Source organism: Heteronotia binoei, chromosome 9 (genome assembly GCF_032191835.1).
Source record: "Heteronotia binoei isolate CCM8104 ecotype False Entrance Well chromosome 9, APGP_CSIRO_Hbin_v1, whole genome shotgun sequence".
Classification (NCBI taxonomy): domain Eukaryota; kingdom Metazoa; phylum Chordata; class Lepidosauria; order Squamata; family Gekkonidae; genus Heteronotia; species Heteronotia binoei.
Window position 1 is genome coordinate 76,879,042 of NC_083231.1, and position 23,809 is coordinate 76,902,850.

The 23,809-nt window shown below is 39.8% G+C and overlaps 1 protein-coding gene across 1 annotated transcript in view; it reads right to left on the bottom strand.

The window, feature by feature from the left end:
* FAT4 (FAT atypical cadherin 4) overlaps positions 1 to 23,809 on the bottom strand; it is a 186,808-nt gene that overhangs the window by 37,568 nt on the left and 125,431 nt on the right. Inside the window, exons 7-9 of the mRNA XM_060247379.1 lie at positions 10,669 to 10,849; positions 7,701 to 7,951; positions 1,328 to 5,677 (exon numbers count right to left, since the gene is read on the bottom strand). Of these exons, the coding sequence (XP_060103362.1) occupies positions 1,328 to 5,677; positions 7,701 to 7,951; positions 10,669 to 10,849 (4,782 nt within the window). The remainder of the gene's footprint in view (positions 1 to 1,327; positions 5,678 to 7,700; positions 7,952 to 10,668; positions 10,850 to 23,809) is intronic.

The window sequence follows — 23,809 nt, forward strand, 5'->3', positions numbered from 1 at the left end:
CATTACTGATGGTGTACATAGAAGAATCCCATCAGCAGCTCCTGTGCCAAGAAAGCTTTCACAGAGAACATATGCCAGTTGCCACAGATGTTCTTTAAATGCAGATGTAAGATGCATGATGTTGACAGCTCTTCGGGTTTTTAAATACAAAGCAGCATATTTTGTATTTAACTGAGAGGCTTAATGGAAAGACCCAAAATGTTGATGCTTACACAATGTTCTCTGTGGCAGGAGGGCAGAACAGAGATGTGCATGCTTTAATGCTGATGTTTCTGGCAAGTGCAAAATCAAGGTTTTGTGAAATTTATTGCTTCACATCATATTTTATATTCAGGTTTAATTTAAAGTGATGCTGGTGATGCAAACACACTTTCTGTGGTGAGGTAGGGTTGGCTTTGTACTTGCACAGCATCTCTTTTTAAATGAAGCTTCTGCACAGGCAACAAATTCGAACAGGATGTTGTGTGAGTGCAAGGCTCCACTGGTGAGTGCTTTTAGGTCCAAACAACCACATTTAAATCTTGCATTACAAAGAACAGGTGAGGTGTTACACTTCTATTTAGACTGTATCATGCCTTAGATCCAGATTAGATGTTCTTTCTCATCTGGGAACAGAATTCTAGGGGACATTTCAGGTAGCCAGTGGTGGAACAGGGGCAGAAAAACTCTGTTCTATTGACACATGTCCTTTCACCTATGGAAACATTAGCCTGGATCCAGCTGTATGACAGACTGCAGGTGGTCTTACATGATTGAATGTTGTTCTATTTTTAAAAGAAATCATGACACATTAAAACTGTATATCAGAGACAGACATGCCTGTTTTCTTGGAGATGGAATAATTTTTTTGTAGAAAAGTATCAATCATCTGAGCATTGCCTATAGTCTGAATTGGCATTTATCTGCAATCTTATTTGCTTTTTGTGAGGATTAGATTATATATAGACTCCAACGTCTTCCAAAGAAAACATTTTTTGGGGAGGTGAGACTAATAAGGTAGCTAACATTTAACTTTTAATTATTAATCATGGTATTACACACTGTGAATAGAGAGACTATGAAGAAAGGCTTACTAGGTGACCGCCAGTATATATTAGTTAACCTGCTTTACAGAAGCGTTGTATCAAATAGGAGGAAGACATGTGTGCTATTCTACCCCTTTGAAAAAGTGCAGGATACAAATCTAGTAAATTAAGATTATTTCTTGATTGCATTTTTGTCAGAATTTAGGTTCTCAACAATAATCCAAAAACAATGCACCCTTAAGGTACTTCTAATTGTATTTATAATAACTGCACACAGGGAAACAGCAATTGTAAATTCTTACCTGTATAGCCAGTTTTGCAAATACAGTTGAAGCTTCCTGGGAAGTTCTGGCAGAGAGCACCATTTTTACAGGGACTGGACAGGCACTCATTAATATCCCTTTCACAAGCCATTCCTGTAAAACCATTGGGACAACTGCAAGAGAATCCTCCCACCAGGTTCTGGCATGTCCCACCATTGTGGCAAGGGGATGGAAGACATTCGTCTATGTCAACTTCACACAATGTTCCATCATATCCTCCCATACACTTGCATGTAAAAGGCTGAAGTGGTTCATTTGCCACAATGATAACTGGTACACTATCATAGCTGATTAACTTTGGACCGACACTTGATTTTCTCAGGCAGCTGCCACCATTCTGACAAGGATTTTGTAAACATGGATCATGGTCCACAGATTCTATTCGAACTCCACTTTGGCGGAAGAGGATTTCTTTGATGCTTTCAAAGAAAGTAGTCACACCACCAGGATTCACATACTGATAGTTGTTCCGCTTCACAGCCATCATCAAGAATGTCCGATTATTCTTCTCAAAAACCCCAAAGAGTTGCACAGTTGTTCCCAATCCTGTCAACTGTGAATTGGCAATTCGCAGAAAATGAAGGTAATGATTGGTCAGAAATTCTTTCAGAGATTGTACATTTAGACGGAGAAGAATGCTGTTATCAATAGTGGCATTATTGAATCCTGAAAAGAAAACCCGAACACTGCTAGTAACTGAGCTGTGCAACCCATCATTGCTTAGGACTGTCAGATCAAACGTCCCATCAGTAGACCTTGCCACAGAACTCAGATCACAACTGCCTGTTGGAACACTGAAGAGGGTTGTCATCCCTGAAGTAAGAGAGCATTGGAAGCTATCTAAAACATCTGGATCCTGAGGTTTTACACTTCCTAGTATTCCACCAGGGAACAGACTGCCATAATAATTAACAAATATTTCTACTGATCTAGGTTGTGATGGGTTATCATTTTGGTCTAGTACTTTTATATGCACAGTTCCGGTTGAAGACATCTGAGAAGTGCCTGAATCTCTGGTTACCACAGACAAATAGAAGTCACTGATCTGTTCTCTGTCAATCTCTCTTGTTGTAGTCAAAACTCCTGCAGTGCTGAGACTAAAATAACTGGTTGCTATGCCAGTGCTAAGTAAGTAGTAAGAAAAGGGGCCTTGGTTTGGAGGAAGATCAGGATCCGTTGACAGAAGTGTCATCACAAGAGTTCCTGCACGGCTGTTTTCCATTATTTCTCCTTCCACAGTGGAAAGTGAGGGTCCATTATCATTGATATCTTCTAAAGTTACCAACAGAGAGGCACTTCCTGTAGCTGAAGGTGTTCCTGAGTCAATTGCTAATACAGTTAAGTTGTACATTGGTAAACTTTCGCGATCCAGTTCTGCAGTAACTGTAACCTGTCCTGTCTGGGGGTTAATGGAAAAGGCACCATTGTTGTTCCCATTACCAATAAAATAGGAAAACCGATTCCAGCTAGGGAGGGAGTCAGAGTCAAAGGCACTTACAAATGTGACATGGGTTCCAGGAGGAACACCTTCACTAATTTGTACATTATACATCTTCAGACTGAAAACAGGGGGATCATTGGCATCTAGTATAGTTATATTCACAATTACTTCATCTATATCTGCACCACGAATGCTTCCAGCATTTTTTGCAAGTACCTTCAGAGAGATTCTTTCTTCCTTTTCCCTGTCAAGTGGACCAGCAACATAAATCTGTCCACTACTGTCATCAATCTGGAAACCCTTTTTTCTGCTGTTGCCAAATATAAGGTAGTGAACATCTCCATCAGTTCCCATATCACGGTCACTTGCAAAGACTTCTCCTACAATGGTGCCATGCGAAGCTGCTTCAGAAACTTCAAAATAATAAAGCTTTGACACGAATCGTGGCACATACTCATTTGTTCCTTCTAAATGGATGTTGACATTAGCAAAGCTGCATCTCTCTTCATCTGGGACATTAAAGGCTTTAATAGTAAGGTGATAGCTTTGTTTGGTTTCATAGTCCAAAAAACCTTGAGTAGTGATAGTTCCAGTATTAGGATCAATAACAAACAGGTCACTGTCTGAAGACTGAACTGCATATGCAATCACAGCATTAGGTCCAGAATCAACATCAGTTGCACTGAGATGGATAACAGTTGTGCCACTAGGAGCATTTTCTAAAACACTTGGAAAGTAATCTTCTGGGCTGAAAGTTGGAGAATTATCATTCATATCAATAACATTAATTGTGATGCTACAGTATCCAGTTCTAGCAACCCATCCTCCATCTATAGCACTAACAGTCATCTCATGCTTTTGGCATATCTCATAATCAAGGGGTTTGGCAAGCCTTAATGCCCCAGTAGTTGTGTTAATTGCAAAGATTCCAAGCTCATTTCCAGAAGAAATGTTATATTTTATTAGACCATTCATAACAGCATCTTTGTCCCTTGCTGATATAGTCCTGAGAGTAGCTCCAACAGTATGACTCTCAGGAACTGTTATAGTTATGTGGTTTGGGGAAAACTCTGGTGTATGATAATTTTCCTCAGTTACTATTATCTGCACAGTTGCTTCTGATGAGAGAGGAGGATTCCCTTTATCTTGAGCTTTTATTTTTATTAGAAAGTTTTGATTCATATAATTAATCAACGAAGATGCTACTGAAATCCAGCCTGTGTTACTGTCCAGATTAAATTTATCTGTTAGGCTGTCATTTGAAATAATGTATTCCACTTCTGAATTCAGACCAAAATCTTTAACATCAATGGCAGTAACTTTAATTAGCTTTGTACCAATAGCTACATTTTTAATGACAGGTGTAAAATACTGGCTAGATGTGAACTGTGGTGCATTGTCATTACTATCCACTATATTGATTGTGACTGTTGTTTCACTAAGCAAAGGAGGGCTGCCTCGATCTGAAGAGGTAACTATGAAACTATGTCTGTTAAGGTTGGCATTGGTGGAACCACTAGAATTCTGGAACTTTAAAGACTGCTTGTTAAATACCTCACCCGTAGAAGCATTAATTCGGAAAAACTCTGACTGGGATTTTATGAAGTAGAAGACTTGTCCATTGGAGCCTTCATCTGGATCCGTGGCAGATATCTGAGTAATCTTTGATCCAACATCATTAAATTCAGGACAATCCAAGTAATAGGATGGTTTTGTAAATCGTGGAGAATTGTCATTGATGTCTGTCACAAATATTGTTACATCAGTGCTTACTGTCCAACTGGAGTCATGGGCTGAAACCCTGATTCTGTAGCGATCTGTATCCTCTCGATTCAGAAGTCTGCTAATTGTTATATCTCCTGTACTGGGATTTATGACAAATGGTACACTTGTATCCCTTATTGAATATCTGCTGATAGCATTCATGCCAATATCTTCATCTGAAGTTGTGACTCGTGTAACGGTGTAACCCAAGGGTGCATTTTCAGGAACAAGAGCACTGAATATCTGAGAAAATTTAGGTGCGTTATCATTTTCATCTAAAACGTTAATAAGTACTTGAACAGTTGAACTTTGAACAGAGGTACCTTTGTCTTTAGCTTTTATCATTAGTGTATATTGGGCTATATGTTCCCTGTCTAAAGGTCTGACAGTTTTTATTTCACCATTAGCATGATGGATACTGAAACAGTTCTCCTTATTGCCACTGATTATTTCATAATGTAACTGTCCATTCAGGCCACTATCTTTGTCTACAGCAGTGACAGTGATTATTTTAGATGGTGGAAGGTTCTCCAGTACTTCAGCAATTAACAGATATTGGTCAAATATTGGTGCATTATCATTTATGTCTATCACTGTAATTTCTAGCTTCACGTAGGAAGAAAATGGGGGAAAGCCTGTATCTCTTGCCTCAATCCATACAACATATTTTTGAATTGTTTCAAAATCTAAGGGTTGGTGGATAGAAAACTGCCCTGTTAGTTGGTCAATCTGAAAGGTGTTGCCAAAATTACCACTAGCAATGTAGTACGACAAAGAACCACCTCTGGATGACTGTCCAGAAACAGAGGTAACTAAGGTGCCGACTGCTTGATTTTCAGGAAACATGAAAGTGTGTTGTTCAGCTTGAACTTGAGGAAAATCTTCTCTGTTCACAAATCTTACAGTCACAGTTGTAGTGTCTGTCTTTGGGTGTAAGCCACCATCTTTGACATTAACAGAAAAGGTCACTTCAGAAGTCCCAGAGAATCTGTCAGCAGTCATAATTGCCCCTCGTTTTGGATCAATGCGAAATTTTTCAGAATTTTTCCCCAAAAGGGAATAATGAAGCTCAGCATTGGGTCCAGTATCAGCATCTGTAACTGTGACTGCAAATACAAATGTACCTGCAAAACAAAAGAAAATAATTTCATTATCTGAAACGAATGTTAATCTGCACTGATAATTAGGCCTGCAAGCAGATTTGACATTCGTGCTCTGGGATATATTTCCTTTTTCCATAGAGAAATTTTTAGGAGCTGGAAGCACTCATAAGTATTGAAGTAGGCAACATTTATCCTGAACATCAGGTAGTGACAATCATGTAAGAATTCACAAAATTGTTGTCTCTATGGAACAATCTGTAAGACACTTGTGATTTCCGAACTTCTGTACACAGTTTAAGCACATTTAGGCAATATAAGGAGTATCATTTTCAGTAACCCCTTATATTCAAGCAAATGATCTTGTTGTTAGCATAGTAATGAAGATATTAGCACATGCATTTATTTAATCCTGCTTTTCTTCCCAATGAGAGCCCAAAGCAGTTGAGGCCATAGTTTTCCTCTCCACCATTTTTTCACAGCAACAACTCAAGGTTATCTTGAGAGAGTGTGATCGGCCCTAGGTCACCCAACAAACTTGGATGGTAGAGTGTGGATTCAAATCCAGATATCCCAGGTTCCTAGTTTGTCACTCTGTACACTACACCACTCTGTCTCCATCTCTATTACAAATTCTACTGAACATTTTTTGGTATTGCAGAACAAACTGCACTGTCAAGACTGAAGCTTTATCTACTTTTGTATTCTTATACATAATACATATACATACAGGTGTTATTTAAATGTCATGATTTGCATTTGCAAATTTAATATGTTTGGATGTAGAAATATACCCAAAGCTGCAGTTTTACAGCTTGATACAATCCACATTTACTCAGAGGTAAGCATCATTGAATTCAATATACTTACACACAAAATATAAGATTGGTTTCTAACAGTGAAAGCCCAGGCATATGTACACCCTTCTAAATCCACCAGTGTCAGTGCGCTTAGACTAGTATAACTCTGTTTCAGATTGCACTATTAATCTATCTAAATTAGATCTGAACTGAAATAAAAAAACTGAGTTTTATTAATCTTGTTGCCTCTCACAAAGCATTCACTTTTGTATGACTAGGGGAAAAATTGTCAAGAAAATTAGACTGTTTGTCAAGGAAAGTAGACTAATGTAGCTAGATTAGAGTCCACTAGCAATTTAGAGACCAACAAGATTATCAGGATATAAACTTTCAAAAGTCAAAGCTCCCTTTATCAGTTCCACCAGGTCAAAGTCAGGGCCAAAAAAACCAGGGCCAAATAAAGTCAGATTTAAGGAAAGGCAGTGAGCAGAGACATACACTTATAACAAGATATGCTGCTGGTAAGGGTTTTCAGAGAATATCTTAATTCCTCTAAAATTTTCTTTGCACTAAAAAAATGATACAATACATAGAGTTGGTCATTAAACTGATTAAAAGGATGTGCTTTATTAAGTAAATCTAACGGCCCATTGGGAGTTGTGAGAGGGGTAACGTATTGGGAGTTGTGAGAGGTGGTAATAATTATAACTCCTCCACCAAATATATAAATTAAAACTGTAACTGTTAATTAGGAACAACAATAAAACATTAATGTCCCTTTCTCAATCATGTTTCAATCCCTGACTTTACAAAAAACCCACAATGTCTTTACAATATTTGTGGAAAGTCTCTAAGGGAAGGCTGAGTCACAGCTGTGCAGAAACCACAAAAACCTACTGTCTGCAAGAATCTTAAAACCATGATATAAAGAAAGTACAGTCAATAAAGTTTTTTTAAGCTATTTCAGTACATTCCAAATATTTTACAGAGTAATCCTTGCTTTCAAAATCATGTATAGAAGCCAACACTTAGAAATTGGATTGGTCCACAATTAGATGGCATTTTCATATGGTACTGCTGTGGCACTTGGCCATAGGAATTAAAACCCATTAGTCTGCTTTTTCATCGTAACATTATCTTTTAATTAAAATCTCAGTGATCCTTGCAATTATATGTCTTATATCTTGGATGATCATTACACTGTGGAAACTGCCAGGTATAAAGTTGTGATAAAGTTATTAGGTTACCTGAACTTGTAGGTGATGGAATATGAGTGACATAAGGATGATGCTGAAATTTGGGGGGGTTATCATTGACATCAGCAAGAGTGACAAGAACACTTGTGGAACTGGAAAGCGACCTCGGGGAGCCACCGTCTTTGGCTGTAATGAACAAAGTGTAATTCTCCTTAGTCTCTCGGTCCAACAAAGCACTTGTGATTATCTGACCAGTTGAAGGGTTGATTGTGAACTGAGCATTTCCACCACTAAGGCTGTAGCTGTATAGAAATAAGACAAGACAGAATATCTATCTCAGCAATTTACTGTGTACTACTGTATACATTTTATATTCTGAAAATAAAGAACAATTGCAATTCATCCACATACTGTAACTAAGGAAATATGGACATGAATAAACAAATACATGGGTGACATCCTGATTCCATTCATTTTTGTGTATAACGAAGGGTATGACTGCAGTGAATATATAGAAATATATTGATTAAAACCCAGTAGTGGTTTTTGGTAATATTTAGTTCATATTCCCCTTTCAATATAGTTTATTAAACAAAACACAGGAATTATCTTATTTATCTGAAGCTAGGATAACAGTCATTTTCAACTCTAATTTGAAAAACAACATTATTTTAAATATATAGACCCATGAGCTTTAGGTTGGAGCCTAACAACATTTAGTCAACAACATTTAGTGTCACCTTCTAAAGGTGATTTCATATAATACAAACTAAGTACACTGAGAATAGAGTTGCCAGATCTGGGTTGGGAAATACCTGGAGATTTTGTGGGTGGAGCCTGGGAAGGGTAGGATTTGAGGAGGGAAGGGGACTTCAGCAAAGCACAATGCTATAGAATCTACCCTTCAAAGCAGCCAATTTCTACAGGGGAATGGATCTTGATAATCTGGAGATCAATTTTAATAGCAGGAGATCCCCAGGTGCTACCTAGAGGTTGTGATCCCTAATAGAGGACCATAGTAACCAGTGCTGGGAATCCATTTAGAGATATTAAAGCACATAGAAAAATTAGAAGTTTTGGAGAGACCTGAAAAACTCAGTCCTATTGCTTCTTCACAAAATGTATACCATCAAAATTGGGAGGACTTTTTTTCAGTATTGCAAATGGAAAAATTGGGAAATTCAGGGGTAAGAACAATCATTAACCAGGAAAATGCAGTTCATGTCATGTCCCATTTGCAAATCACAGGCTGTCATGAATTTTTAACCATACCACAAACCAGTTCAGTTAGTGATGCCCATGGCCTGTTGAAATGCCCCACCTCCCATACGAGAGACACCAAACTGGCTGATTCTATCCACCCTCCAAGTTTGGTAAGAATTGGATTTATGGGGTCCAAGTTACAGCCCCTCAAAGAAGGTACCCTCAGGAAATGCTTTCTGGGGAAATGACCGGCATCATTTTCTCAGAAAGCACTTTCCTGGGGGCACCTTCTTTGATGGCTATAACTTGGACCCCATAAATCCAATCCTCACCAAAACTGGAGGGCAGATAGAGGATAATCTGTTGGAGATTTTCGGCAAAGTTGGTGCTTTTACAGGACCCATTCTATACATTACTGAACCTGCTCCTGTCAAAATGACAGTCATTTGACAGATGTAGGCTCAAAAGATTCAGGAGTGTACAGAACTGATCCTGTGGAAGCTATAGCATTTTACAGCATTTTAGCACCTATTTTATATATTTTACCTATTTTAAATAACTTATTTGTAATTGATATATTTAAATTGTTTATGTTGTTTTATGTGAATCATGGGACTCCCATGTCTGTTAGCCGCCCTGAGCCCGCCTGGCGGGGAGGGCGGGATATAAAAATAAAATATTATTATTATTATTATAGATACCAAACTAACAGGAAATCTCCACCTGACTCTCCACTACCTGTCCTCCATGTTTGGTATCTCTAGCTTACACAGGATCCATACTATACACTCCTGAACCCATGCCTGTCAACTGTCATTCTGACAGGCATGGGTTCAGGATGTTCAGGAGTGTACAGAAAAGATTCTGTGCAAGACAGAGACACAAACATTGTGGGCCAGTAGAGGAGAGTCAGATGGAGGTCTGCTGTGAGTTTGGTTTATTTAGCTTAAGCAGGATCCATTCTATACACTCCTGAACCTGCACCTGTCGAAACCACTGAGTTCAGGAGCATACAGAATGGATCCTGTGCAAGCTACAGACATCAAAAGTTGTAAGTGACCTCTTCCAGATGCTCTTCTACCTGCTCTTCAAGTTGTTGCTTTGAAGTTTTGTAAACATTCTGAATGGAGACATTCTGTCTGGGAATGTATTCACTCATAAACTGGTATGATCCTCCACAAACAACATCAAAGTTCATGTAAAGTTTGTGCTGGGTGCCCTGCCACAAGCTTGGCTTTGCAAAACATGTCCCCAAAATAGAACTCAAAAACTGTCTTGGTTCCAGGGAATCAATATCCAGGAGGGGGTAGTGGCTGATGAGCAAGAGAAGGAGAAAACGAGGAGAGGGGAATGTGATAAGAATAGAGCTGGAAGCAGCTGTTGGGGGTGGAGTCTGAAAGGAAGGGAGAGAATTAAAATCGGATTCATGTTTATTTCTCTGTCATAAACACATATATGAAGCTGCCTTAAACTGAGTCACACCACTGATCCATCAATGTCAATGTCAGTACTGTCTAATAAGATTGATGGTGGCTCTCCAAGGACTCAGGCAGAGGTCTTTCACATCACCTACTGCCTTGTACTTTTAAAAATGGAGATGCTAGGGCAGATGTTCTACCACTGGGCCATGGCCCTTCCCCTCATGTTGTTCAGCTACTGTATTTTTGTATTAGCATCAATGTTATACTCACAGAAAATAAAAGATAGATTATACCATTCTCATTTGTCCTTTGTATGTATTTGATATTCAAGATGGACAAATGGAAAAACACATCATAAAGCACAGTGCTCATAGCACCACAAGCAAAGATCATACCTGATAATAGCATTCACTGATGCATCAGCATCTGAAGAGTTTACAAGTAAAACATCTGCCCCTGTGGGTGCATCCTCTGGGATGGTTTTGGAATACACATTAAAAGCAAATTTAGGGACATTATCATTGACATCATCTACTTTGACAGCAATAGTCCCTGTGCCAGTTAGGGCAGGACTTCCTGGGGAAAAGAAAGAGATTTAAAATGCTAGAGGTTACATACATAACAATACTGTTACTAGATATGCCACTCTTCATTTACTATCTCATACTTGAACATGTCACAGTTCAGAGCTGAAAAACCAAATCCCTACCAAGAACAAGATTACCTTTCATTGTAAAGACAGTCATCTGAACTCAAAATTTCACGAACTGTCACAAAAGTTTGAGCCTCATATTATCAAGTAAAGTGCTGCTTACAATGAAATTTAACACAATACACAAAGCTTGATTATAAGAACACATGCTAAGTTGATGGCTACAATAGGTCACTGAGTGAGTTATTCTACTGTAAATAAGGGTGGAACTAAACATTGCATGCAAACACATACAAAAATCTGTAGTATGGCTCCTTTTCTTAGAAACCATTTTCAGATGCAATGGATAATGCACTTTCAATGCACTTAAAAATAGTTTGTCAGAGGATTTTCCTGTTTCATATAGGAAATGCTATAGGGCATTGAAAGTGCAGTATCCAGTGTGTGAGAGAGCAGTCAGAGAAATCTACTCAAGATATTTTAATTTATAGCACAGTGGGAAGGATAAGGAAATGATAAAGAGCAAACAAGATAGAGATCTATAACATTTTGCATGGTGTGCAGACAGTGGATAGGGAGAAGCTTTTCTTCATCTTCCTGAAGCTGAAGGGTGAGTGTGAGGAACCAATCAGGGTCAGCTTGGGAGGGTGACCACAATAAGTTTTCCTCAGTCACCTTTACTCGGTCCCTCAGGCACTCATACAGAAATCTTGTCAGACTTCTAAGAAAATAGGCATCAGACAGTTTAAAATTCAAAAATCAAGGAAATATTTATTGGATAATAAAAGGCAAGGGAGAGGGATAAAATAATATTGATTAGATCTGATCAATAACAATGGATCAGTTGGCAGGCAGATGGTTGCTAGAATGATCAATTACTCAACATGGAGATTTGTCAGGCTGAGTTAAAAATTAGATATATAACCATGGCAGAAGATTTTTAAACTACCAAACAGGCAGACTTCAGAATTCTACAGAACTCTATGACAGGGAGGCAGTGCCTACTGGGCACTAGGAATGCTTTGCAGTTCAGATGATATAGCCCTATGCTCTGGCTACTCAAGTCATAACAATAACAAACTGACAGTCACTCTTTTCCACTCACACAGAGAACTCCTGACTGGTGCCAGATTAATTCTCCCTCACAGCCATCCACACAAGCATCCAGGACTCACACCTCTGAGAGCTAATGCCAGCCCCTCACTCCTGGTGTGTCTCAGCCCCAGCTAGTTTTCTGGTCTGTATCTTGGGAAACCCTGTTGACCACCAGAATCCAGACCTTGCTTCTGAGTGTTTGTGTGATCTCAGTTTGTACAAGACATCTGCCTTGATGATTGTGCCGCTTGGGAGCAGTGACCATAATGTTATTGATTTCACCGTTTGTATAAATAAGGAGTTGCCCCAAAAGACCGCCACAACCACGTTTAACTTTAAAAGGGGTAAATTCTCTGAGATGAGGAGGCATGTGAGGAGGAAACTGAAAGAAAAGGTAAATATGGTCAAAACCCTTGGGGAAGCTTGGAGACTATTTAAAACTATAATACTAGAAGCTCAGATAAAATACATACCACAAGTTAGCAAAGGCACAAACAGGCATAAGAAAAGGCCTGCATGGTTAACAAACAAAGTAATGGAAGCTGTAAAAGGTAAGAAGGACTCCTTTAAGCAGTAGAAAACCAGTCCAAGTGAGATTAGTAAAAGGGAACACAGGCTGTGGCAAATCAAATGCAAGACTGTGATCAGGCAGGCAAAAAGGGACTATGAGGAGCATATTGAAAAAAACATAAAGACCAACAATAAAAATTTCTTCAAATATATTAGAAGTAGGAAACCAGCCAGGGAGGCAGTGGGGCCCTTGGATGACCATGGGGTAAAAGGATTAGTGAAGGAGGATAGGGAAATGGCTGAGAAGCTGAATGCATTTTTTGCCTCCATCTTCACTGTGGAAGATGAGAACTTTTTGCCCACCCCAGAACCACTAATTTTGGAAGGGGTGTTGAAAGACCTGAGTCAGATTGGGGTGACAAAAGAGGAGGTCCTACAACTGATAGACAAATTAAAAACTAATAAGTCACCGGGTCCGGATGGCATACATCCGAGAGTTCTGAAAGAACTCAAAGTTGAACTTGTGGATCTTTTGTCAAAAAATCTGTAATCTTTCATTGAAATCTGCCTCCGTTCCTGAGGACTGGAAGGTAGCAAATGTCACCCCCATCTTTAAAAAGGGTTCCAGAGGAGATCTGGGAAATTACAGGCCAGTCAGTCTGACTTCAATACCAGGAAAGTTGGTAGAAACCATTATCAAGGACAGAATGAGTAGGCACATTGATGAACACGGGTTATTGAGGAAGACTCAGCATGGGTTCTGTAAGGGAAGATCTTGCCTCACTAACCTGTTACATTTCTTTGAGGGGGTGAACAAACATGTGGACAAAGGAGACCCGATAGATGTTGTTTACCTTGACTTCCAGAAAGCTTTTGATAAAGTTCCTCATCAAAGGCTCCTTAGAAAGCTTGAGAGTCATGGAGTAAAAGGACAAGTCCTCTTGTGGATCAAAAACTGGCTGAGTAATAGGAAGCAGAGAGTGAGTATAAATGGGCAGTCTTCGCAATGGAGGACGGTAAGCAGTGGGGTGCCGCAGGGCTCGGTACTGGGTCCCATGCTCTTTAACTTGTTCATAAATGATTTAGAGTTGGGAGTGAGCAGTGAAGTGGCCAAGTTTGCGGATGACACTACATTGTTCAGGGTGGTGAGAACCAGAGAGGATTGTGAGAAACTCCAAAGGGACCTATTGAGGCTGGGTGAGTGGGCGTCAACGTGGCAGATGCAGTTCAGTGTGGCCAAGTGCAATGTAATGCACATTGGGGCCAAGAATCCCAGCTATAAATACAAGTTGATGGGGTGTGAACTGTCAGAGACTGACCAAGAGAAAGATCTTGGGGTCGTGGTAGATAACTCACTGAAAATTTCAAGACAGTGTGCATTTGCAATAAAAAAGGCCAACGCCATGCTGGGAATTATTAGGAAGGGAACTGAAAACAAATCAGCCAGTATCATAATGCCCCTGTATAAATCGATGGTGCAGTCTCATTTGGAGTACTGTGTGCAGTTCTGGTCGCTGCACCTTAAAAAGGATATTATAGCATTAGAGAAAGTCCAGAAAAGGGCAACTAGAATGAGAAAGTAGAGAAAGAGGTACTTTTTTCCCTTTCTCACAATACAAGAACTCATGGGCATTCGATGAAATTGCTGAGCAGACAGGTTAAAACGGATAAAAGGAAATACTTCTTCACCGAAAGGGTGATTAACATGTGGAATTCACTGCCACAGGAGGTGGTGGCGGCCACAAGCATGGCTACCTTCAAGAGGGGTTTAGATAAAAGTATGGAGCAGAGGTCCATCAGTGGCTATTAGCCACAGTGTGTGTGTGTGTGTGTGTGTTTGTGTGTATATATATATAAAATTTGGCCACTGTGTGACACAGAGTGTTGGACTGGATGGGCCATTGGCCTGATCCAACATGGCTTCTCTTATGTTCTTATGATGTGCTGGCAGAACTACCACAGAGAATTTCCCTCACAGAAGGTGCCTCATTTTGCCCCCTTCTGACTTCAAACCCTCTCTCAGACAGAAGCTCAGCCCAGCTCTGTCTCCACAAGGAACTCAGCCCCACTGGCTGTTCTCAGCTCCTTGTCCAGTTACTTCCACAACTGACCAGCCTCAGTCCCAGGCTCTCACTGAAGACTTTCCTCTCGAAGACTCTAAACTAAACTGAAAACCCTGAGGCATTCCCTGCTAGCCTCTTCATTTTGCTACATTTCAGTTACCATGGCTCTGTTCCAGCCAATAGCCGTAAGCCTGTTCTCAGCTTCTCAGGCTACATTCCTGAGTTCATCACAGTGGGCAATTCAAGATTGACAAAATAAAGGACGTCCTCACAAATCACCTAGTTAAGTTATGGAACTCATTGCCAAATGGTGTGGTGATGGCTGCCAACCTGAAAGCTTTAAAAGGGGAGTAGACAAATTCATGGAGGACAAGGATATCAATGACTTCTAGTTATGAGAGATATCTACTCTCCAGTGCCAGAAACACTATGCCTCTTTATGTCAATTGCTGGGGAAACATAGGTGGGAAGATGCTGATGCAGTCATCCTGCTTGTAACTTCCTAGAGACAGCTGGTCAACAACTGTTTGAACAGAATGCTGAACTAGATGGACCTTTGGTCTGATTCTGCATGGCTCTTTTTATGTTCCCTACTTGCTGATTTTCTGCCACAACTAACCCAAGAACCTGTCCCCCACCATGATTTCACACACTTGTGCTTGCAAGTATTAACATACATCCCGATGCCCACTGGACAGAAACCAAGGAAAGCAAATGGATATCAGTGTAAAAGCAAAAGGCACAAAAAATAACTAAGCAAAACCCCATTTCACTGCCATTTTCCTATTCCTCTTTGAACATTCCAAAGTAGCGTTACTTTAACAAAAGAGATCATTTGGGTTTTGATACATAGAGATGCTTATAAAATTTAGTTCTTTAAAACATGGAAATCTCCTTAAGAAATTGTATTGTACAGCAAGGTTCCCCAACTTTTTTTTTTGCCTGCAGGCACCTTTGGAATTCTGATACAGCAGTGGTGGCCAGTGGTAGCTCTCCAGATGTTTTTTTGCCTACAACTCCCATCAGCCCCAGCCATTGGTCATGCTGGCTTGGGCTGATGGGAGTTGTATGCAAAAGAATCTGGAGAGCTACCGTTGGCCACCCTTGTGATACAGCATGGTGCATCCAGCCACAAAATGGCTGCTGCAGGAGGTAAAGCAAGCCAGAAAGCAGCTACTACAGCTTACCTTCAGTCACACAGTGAAGATCCGTATGCTGTGGTGGCAGCTGCTGCTGAAACAACATCTTTAAAAATCTGCACAGCCAATGGCCATTCAGAAGCCTTGCTGGGCAAAAGCTCCACCTGACCCCACCCACTTTGTAAAAACACTTGGTGGGCACCAGAAAAGGTGTAAAGTAGGCATCATGGTATCCATGGCCGCCACATTGGGGAGGGACAGTCAGGCAATCAGTGAGGACTTAAAAGCTGTGTTTAGATGCTCAGACCAGCACTTAATCATGAACTAGGAATATTCGCAGTTATGTAGTTGGTGTTTTCGAGCCTTCTCCACTCATTTGTACCATAAACAGAACATCCTACTTTCAGAGATTCAAGTTGCATGTATTTTACCATTTATGATTTTGGAAAATAATTCATAAGACAACAACCTTCAAAAAAACCCAGTCTTAATTAAAAATGAAAAAAGGATAAATTATTCAGTTTTCCATTCCCCTCCCCCCCCCCCAGTTTTAAAATACACTTTTCTCTCCTGCGTCTGAATCCATTGAAGTTTTTGGGTCATCTTCAAGGCCAATCCCATGTAGAATTGTTACAGTAGTTCAGCCAATGATGTTATAAAAGCATAGCCCAGTCAGCCAAGACTAAGGAATGGGTCTGATAAACCAGATGCAGCTGATAAAAATTACCCACTGCCACTCCCACTTTCCCAATCTGTAACAGCCATGCTAACTTCATAAGCACTCCCAGGCTCTTAACCTGTTCAGCAAAATGCCCACTCCAGTCAAAACATGTGGGTTGGTAATTCTACCACAGCATCAGCATTCCTGAATAGCGTGGCCTCCATTTTCTCTTCATTTTTTGCTTGTTCTGCTTTAGACACTTGATCACAGCCTCAAAGCACTGGTTCAGAACCATAACAGATAAGCCTGGAAGCTACGATAACAAAATACAGAGCTCGTCATCATTTGCACACTGATGATGTCCAAGTTTTGAGGTTGGAGAATCCCATTCAGGGGCTTCATATATTGATGCTAAAATAATCAAACTTCTAACAGAACAAGATTCCTTACATATATCTTGATGCAGTATAATCATTCTAACATCTCAGTGCTCCTGTGTTGCCCTACTTATATCTGGTTCAGAGTACCATAGACAAAACACACAGATATGCAGTGACCTGCATAAAAGGTTGAAAATGAATATGTGTGGAACTATATCTTCATATAGTTACATTTAAGGACACAGAAAAAAATCTGTAAAATTTAGGTTGAATCCAGATAGCATTTTCACTTTATCTCACCCAATTCTTCTTGCTAGATTCCCCATCCCACAGAGCATTTGAACATGCATGTCCCATGATTTTGGTGGTCAAAGGGGATCTGCCTTTTTACCTGTTCGCCAGCAATTGGATCTAATTCTTCATCTGGCTGAATTCCTTAACAGATAGAAATGGGAGACAAGAATCTGTGTTTAATTTCAGTTGAACTTGTTACTAGATCAATGGGATCAATAGTATTTGAAATAATGAAGGTATTACTTCTTTCAGATACGAGGTGAAAACAGATAGCAGCAGATTAAGATTAAAGTAAAATGTGAGCAAATTAGTAGACTAGAAACTACAGAGATCTGCTACCAAGGAAAGCAAATAACTAGATGAAAAATGTAAAATGAATAATTAAAATGTATTACTTAAACTGCCAATGAACCCTAATTTATGGCCTTCCCGTAAATTTAATATGTTATCCTGGAACACAGTAACAATTTGAAATAGGTGGAATTTTTGCTCAACTGAAATCTGTTGCTTTGCAACAAGGCTGGAGTCAGACAGCAACTGAATGGAGCCTCAGAGTGGAAGTTATGTGCTATTACAAAGATATAACTTTTCCATGAATTAAACAAGGCTTTTCAGATGAGAGACTAATCTTTCAAAATGTACTACAAATCTAAAGAAGTTATATGTGCATTACTGTGATTATAAATGTATTAAAATATCAATGATTTCTTAATTGTTCTTAAATCTAACTGCAGTGCCTACAAAAACACAGTACACCACACTACATTGTGGTTTAGCACAACAGCAACCCCACAAACAATCTGTTCTTCTCTAAAATGCAAATTAAAATTGCCAGGGTGCTAATGTACAAATTTATTTATTGGATTTATTTATCAAATCCCAGTGAGATCCATTGGAAAAAGAATGCAGAAATGAAGTTATAAATTGCCTGAAATAATGTAGATAATGGAAAAAAGAAGACAAAAAATGTGAGTCAGCACTGCACAGTTTGAGCCAATGTATAAGAATACTTAAAACATATCTTATTTTTTGCATGCAGAATTTTTGCAAACTGTAAAAAGAGCAACCCCTCCAAAAATTCAGGCTGCCACTGAAAAAGAACACTGATGTGATAAATTCTTATTTTATTACAGATCATTTGAATCCTACTCCTGCTTCATAATTACACTTCAGGGCTGGGTTTGTTAGGTTTTTATATATCTGCACAGTACTTAGCCCACAACCTGGATCCAATGTTATTAAACTGTGCCAATCAGATATGTCTTTGATAAAGGCTGGGTGACACACGGTGGATTGATTGGACACTGCACGCTACAGTTCAGGCTTACTAACCCTATTAGACTGAGGGAACAATCGTAAACAGATCAATTCCGATATAAGTCCAATTTATTCAATGGATATGACTTCCAGTAAAGTCTTCTTGGTATTCAGTGGAGCTGACTTCCAGAAAAGTCTTCTTGGTATTGCAACTGAAAGTTTCTTATAGTTCATTGAAGTTAATAACAGAATCATAGAGTTGAAGGAACTTCCAGGGCCATCTAGTTCAACCCCCTGAACAATACAGGAACTCCACAAATACCTCCTACACACACACACACACTCCCAGCAATCCCTGCTCCATGCCCAGAAGATGGCAAAAACCTCCCAGATCCCTTGCCAATCTGGCCTCGAGAAAAGTGTCAATCAGCATTTCCCTGGTTGTGTAAGAAAGGGCCTTGAGAACTGTAAGGAAGTTCTTCCTAATGTTTAGCTGGAAACTCTTTTGATTTAATTTCAATCTCTTGGTTCTGGTCCAACCTTCTGGGGCAACAGAAAACAATTCTGCACCATCCTCTATATGACAGCCCTTCAACTACCTGAAGATGATGATTGTATCACCTCTCAGTTGTTTCCTCTCAGGCTAAACATAACCAGCTCCTTCAGACTTTCCTCACAGGACTTGGTCTCCAGACCCCTCACCATCTTTGTTGCTCTCTTCTGGCCATGTTCCAGCTTGTCTATATTCTTCTTAAATTGTGGTGTCCAAAACTGAACACAATACTCTAGATGAGGTCTAACCAGAGCAGAGAAAAGCGATACCATCATTTTGCTTGATCTGGACACTATAGTTCTGTTGATACAACCCAAAATTGCATTTGCCTTTTTAGTCACTACATCACACTGCTGACTCATGTTCAGTTTACAGTCCATGAAGAAGAAGAGGAGGAGGAGGAAGAGGAGATTGGATATATCCCCTGTCCTTTACCACTCGAAGGAGTCTCAAAGCTCCTTTCTCTTCCCCTCTCCACAACAGACACCCTGTGAGGTAGGTGGAGCCGAGCAGCTCTAACAAGACACTGCTCTTGAGAGAAACAGCTCTGTGGGAACTTGTGACTGACTCAAGGTCACTTCAGCAGGTTTATGTGAAGAAGTGGGGAATCAAACCCAGTTCTCCCAGATAAGAGTCCTTAACCACTACGCCAAATTGGTTCTCCTAGATCCTTTTTGAACATACTATGGTCAAGACAAGTCTCCCGCATCCCAAAATTATGCATTGGATTTTTCCTGCCTAAAAGCATAACTTTACATTTATTCCTGTTAAAATCCATGTTATTGGTTTTAGCCCAGTTTTCCAGCCTCTCAAGATCATCCCGTATCCCGTCTCAGTTGCAACCCCTCCCAATTTAGTATCAACTGCAAAATTTAATAAGCATTCCCTCTATTTAATAAGCATTCCCTCTATTTCATCCAAATCATTTATAAAGATGTTGAACAAAACAAGTCTCTGGACAGATCCTTGAGGCACTCCACTTGTCAATCCTCTCCACAAGGATGAGGAACCACTCACAAGCACTCTTTGGGTGCAGTCTGTCAATCAGATCCAACTAAGAGTAACAGGATCCAAACCACATTTTACCAACTTGTCAACAAAAATAGAATGTGGAACATTTATTATTATTATTATTATTATTATTATTATTATTATTATTTTCTGCCCATTCCCCATGGGGGCTCAGGGCAGAGTACATATCTAAGCCTTACTGAAACTAAGACAAACTGATCTAAAACGTTTCCAGGTATAGATGTCAAACTGACAGGTTGGTAGTTACCCGGATCCTCCTTTTTCCCCATCTTGAAGTTGGGGACAACATTTGCTTGGCTCCAGTCTTCTGGCACCAGGCCTGTTCTCCAAGAATTCTCAACAATAATGGGCAGAGGCACAGACATTATGTTTACAAGTTCTTTTAGTACCTTTGGATGCAGTTCATCTGGCCCCAAGGACTTAGTTTTATTTAAATAAACTAGGTTTTTAAATACTACCCTTATGCTGATTCTAGGCTGCAACTCCCTTTCCTCATCATATGTTCTTTTTTGCCATGCTGAGCACTTTCCCCCACAAGAGAAAACTCATGAAAAGTAGGAATCAAGCAGTTCTGCTCTTTCTTCACCACCTGTTACAATTTCACTTTCCTCTCCCCCACAATGGGCCTACCATGTCCCTTCCTCTTTTTTCTGACATTGAACATAAGAAAATAACTCTTTTTGTTGCTGTTTTTAGCATACCTTGCTAGCATAAGCTCATTCTGAGCATTAGCTTTTCTAACTCTTTCTCTACAATCACTGGTTATTCATCCTGAGTTATAAGACCTTCTTTCCATTTCCTAAATAAGTTTTTTTTTTTAATTCTCAAGTCTTTATGGAGCTACCTTGGCTTCTTTAGGCTCCCTTCATTTTACCTTCTTATAGGAATTGTTTGTAATTTTGCCTTCAACATTTTGCTTTTAAGAGACTCCCACCCCTCTTGAACTCCTTAAAGTATTTTTGATCATGGGATTTCATGTTTCCCAGAGAGTACTGAGATCGGGAACTCAAAACCTCCTCGTTGTCCCCAGGCCAAAGGAAGCCCGTTTGAAATCTACTAGGGATAGGGCCTTCTCCGTAATGGCCCCTTCCTGGTGGAACCAGTTGCCGGAAGAGGTAAGGGCCCTGCGGGATCTCGCTCAATTCCGCAGGGCCTGTAAGACAGTCCTCTTCTGGCTGGCTTACAACTAACCGGCACTTGAAACTGAGTGTAGTTTTTATAAGACTGCTGTATGTTTGTAATGTTTTAACTGTGTAAACTGTATAAAATGTTTAAATTTTTATATTTTTATTTTAGATTTTATATGCTGTAAGCCGCCCTGAGCCACCTGCTGGGAAGGGTGGGATATAAATCACAAATAAACTAAACTAAACTACCCAGCATAACTCTAAGTTTGTCAAAATCTGCTTTCCTGGAGTCCAACCTATATGTCTGACTATGTACAGCTTTTCCCTTTTTCCCTTCCCCAGGATGCCCATTACTTCCACTTCATCCACCAGTTCTTCCCTGTTGGTGGGAATCAAGTCCAAGATAGCAGATCCCCTTGTTTTCTTCTCCACTTTCTGGAAAATGAAGTTGTCAGAAAGACAAGTCAGGCATTTATTTGACCTTTCATTTTTAGCAGAGTTGGACTTCCAACAGATGTCCAGGTAACTGAAATCTCCCATCACCACTGTATCCCTTCTCTTTGGGAACTTTGTAATCTATGGTAGGAGTATCCAGGAGTGGAATTCTAGTAGGAGCTCCTTTCCATATTAGGCCACCCACCCACCCCCGATGTAGCCAATCCTCCAAGAGCTTACAAGGCTCTTTTTTGTAAGCTCTTGGAGGATTGGCTACATTATGGGTGTGTGGCCTAATATGCAAAGGAGCTTCTGCTAGAATTCCACCCCTGGGAATATCTCATCTAAATCCTCTACCTGGTTTGATGGTCTATAGCAGACTCCCACCATAATACACTGTTACTAAAAATCACTTACTATTTGGAAAGTTTATTTTTTAAAAAAATGAAAATGCAAAGAAAGTTGGTTTCTTGAGGATTATTAAGTTAGTCTTATCCCTTAAGGACTTCAGTGTAATACATGGTAAACTGCCTTTATTTTGTTATTTAATTACACTTTTTAAACACCCTGTTTGATTCTTGGGGATTAACCTTCAGGATAAGCTTTCCTTGCCATATGGCCAATTTTTACTGGACATATCCTAGCAATTAAGCTTTCCTAATTTGTAATCTCTGAGCTGAAGAAGTAACTAGCAATATTTCAATTTATAAGTTGTAGTACACTGTTTAATCAGTAGTCTCAAGCCTGTTACGCATGGGTGTTTCTCCTTGCTTTCACTATGCATGTCTATTGGATTTTGTTCGCTTTCATGGCCGGAGTTCATTTGTTGTTGTAGATTTTCCGGGCTGTATGGCATTGGTCTTGAAATTGTGATTTTGGATTTTCTTTGTCATTCTGCATTGATTTTCCTTCCTTCAGCACTCAGTTATCTCCCACCCCTGAAGGTCTCTTCCTGCCCACATTTTGTTTTGGCACTCTGCAGCTCCCCCCTTCATCAGTGCATTTGTTTGTTTTTTTTACAAATGGCATGAGTCTCATGACATGAGACTATTGCTTGTCTCAGATTGCTGAATTTAAAAAAAATAAATAAAATTATGGAGAGATTTAAAAGGAGCTGCACAAGGTTTAGTTCCCTGTTGGTATTGGCTTGAAACGGGGATCGAAGAGGAGACAAACAACAGTATCCTCAGTGCTTTAGTGAACAAATGGGTTTTGGGGGGAGAGCGGGGGAGCCATTTCGGCAGTCTGTGGAAGTGGCAACTGAGCTACATTCCGTAACGTGCCAAACTTAAGAATCACTTGGATAAATCCATTTGGAAGAGGAGTAAAATCTACACAGGGCATGCTTTAAAAATTGCCAAGATCCTGACCAGTGTCCAGGGTCAAATTATAGAACCACAAAGAGAAAACTAGGCAAATTTTCAAGGAAGGGTAGGAAAATTGGCATTGCCATATTTAAGCCAGAGTATGGCATTCAAATGGCTTACTATATTCATAAAAGCAACAGTAAATGTACAATCCTAGATCGATTTTGCACTATGGCTTGTTCCGAGTGGAGAGCCATTTTGATCCTGGCACTTCTCTCCATTTTTACACAAGTTGCCGCGGAGCTGCAAGTTGGCACACCATTCTCCCGTGGCAAGCAGAAACCTCTTGGAAGAGGATCCTGCTTGCTGCAGATGAGCGCCATGCCAACTGCAGCTCCAGGGCAACTTGTGCGAAAATGGAGAGAAGCTGCGGGAGCAAAAGGGCTCTTCACCCGGAACAAGCCTCATGTGAAATCAGTCCTATGCACACTTAGGACTGACAGAAGAACAAAGTTTGGTGCAGTGGTACCTTTAAGACCAACAAAGTTATATTTGAGATATGACCTTTTGTGTGCTTGCACACTTCTTCAGATACATTTGCCTTATCTATTTATTCAGCTATATCTCCAGATATATTTGAAAGGAGTGTTTGTGCACACAAAAGCTTATACCTTGAATAAAACTTTGTTAGTCTTAAAGATGCTACTCCCACACAGCTACCTACCAGAATCTATCTTATTGCTAGAAGTTACTTCTGTGCAAACTTTCAGAGGATTTGCATGTAAACTAGTATTAACACCAATAAAACAACTAAAACAAGACAAAAAAACAAGCAGCAAAAGAAGAACAAACTCCCAGACTGAGCATCAAATCTACTATAGAGCTATTGATATAAATGCTGAAAAGAAAGAGAAAATAGCATACCAAAATCTCAGACAAAGAGAGAAAGTATGATCAGAACCTAAAAAAGATGAAAAATGTCCCAGAAATGGACCACAAGCAGAGAAAATGGTAGCCCTTCAGTGATGTTC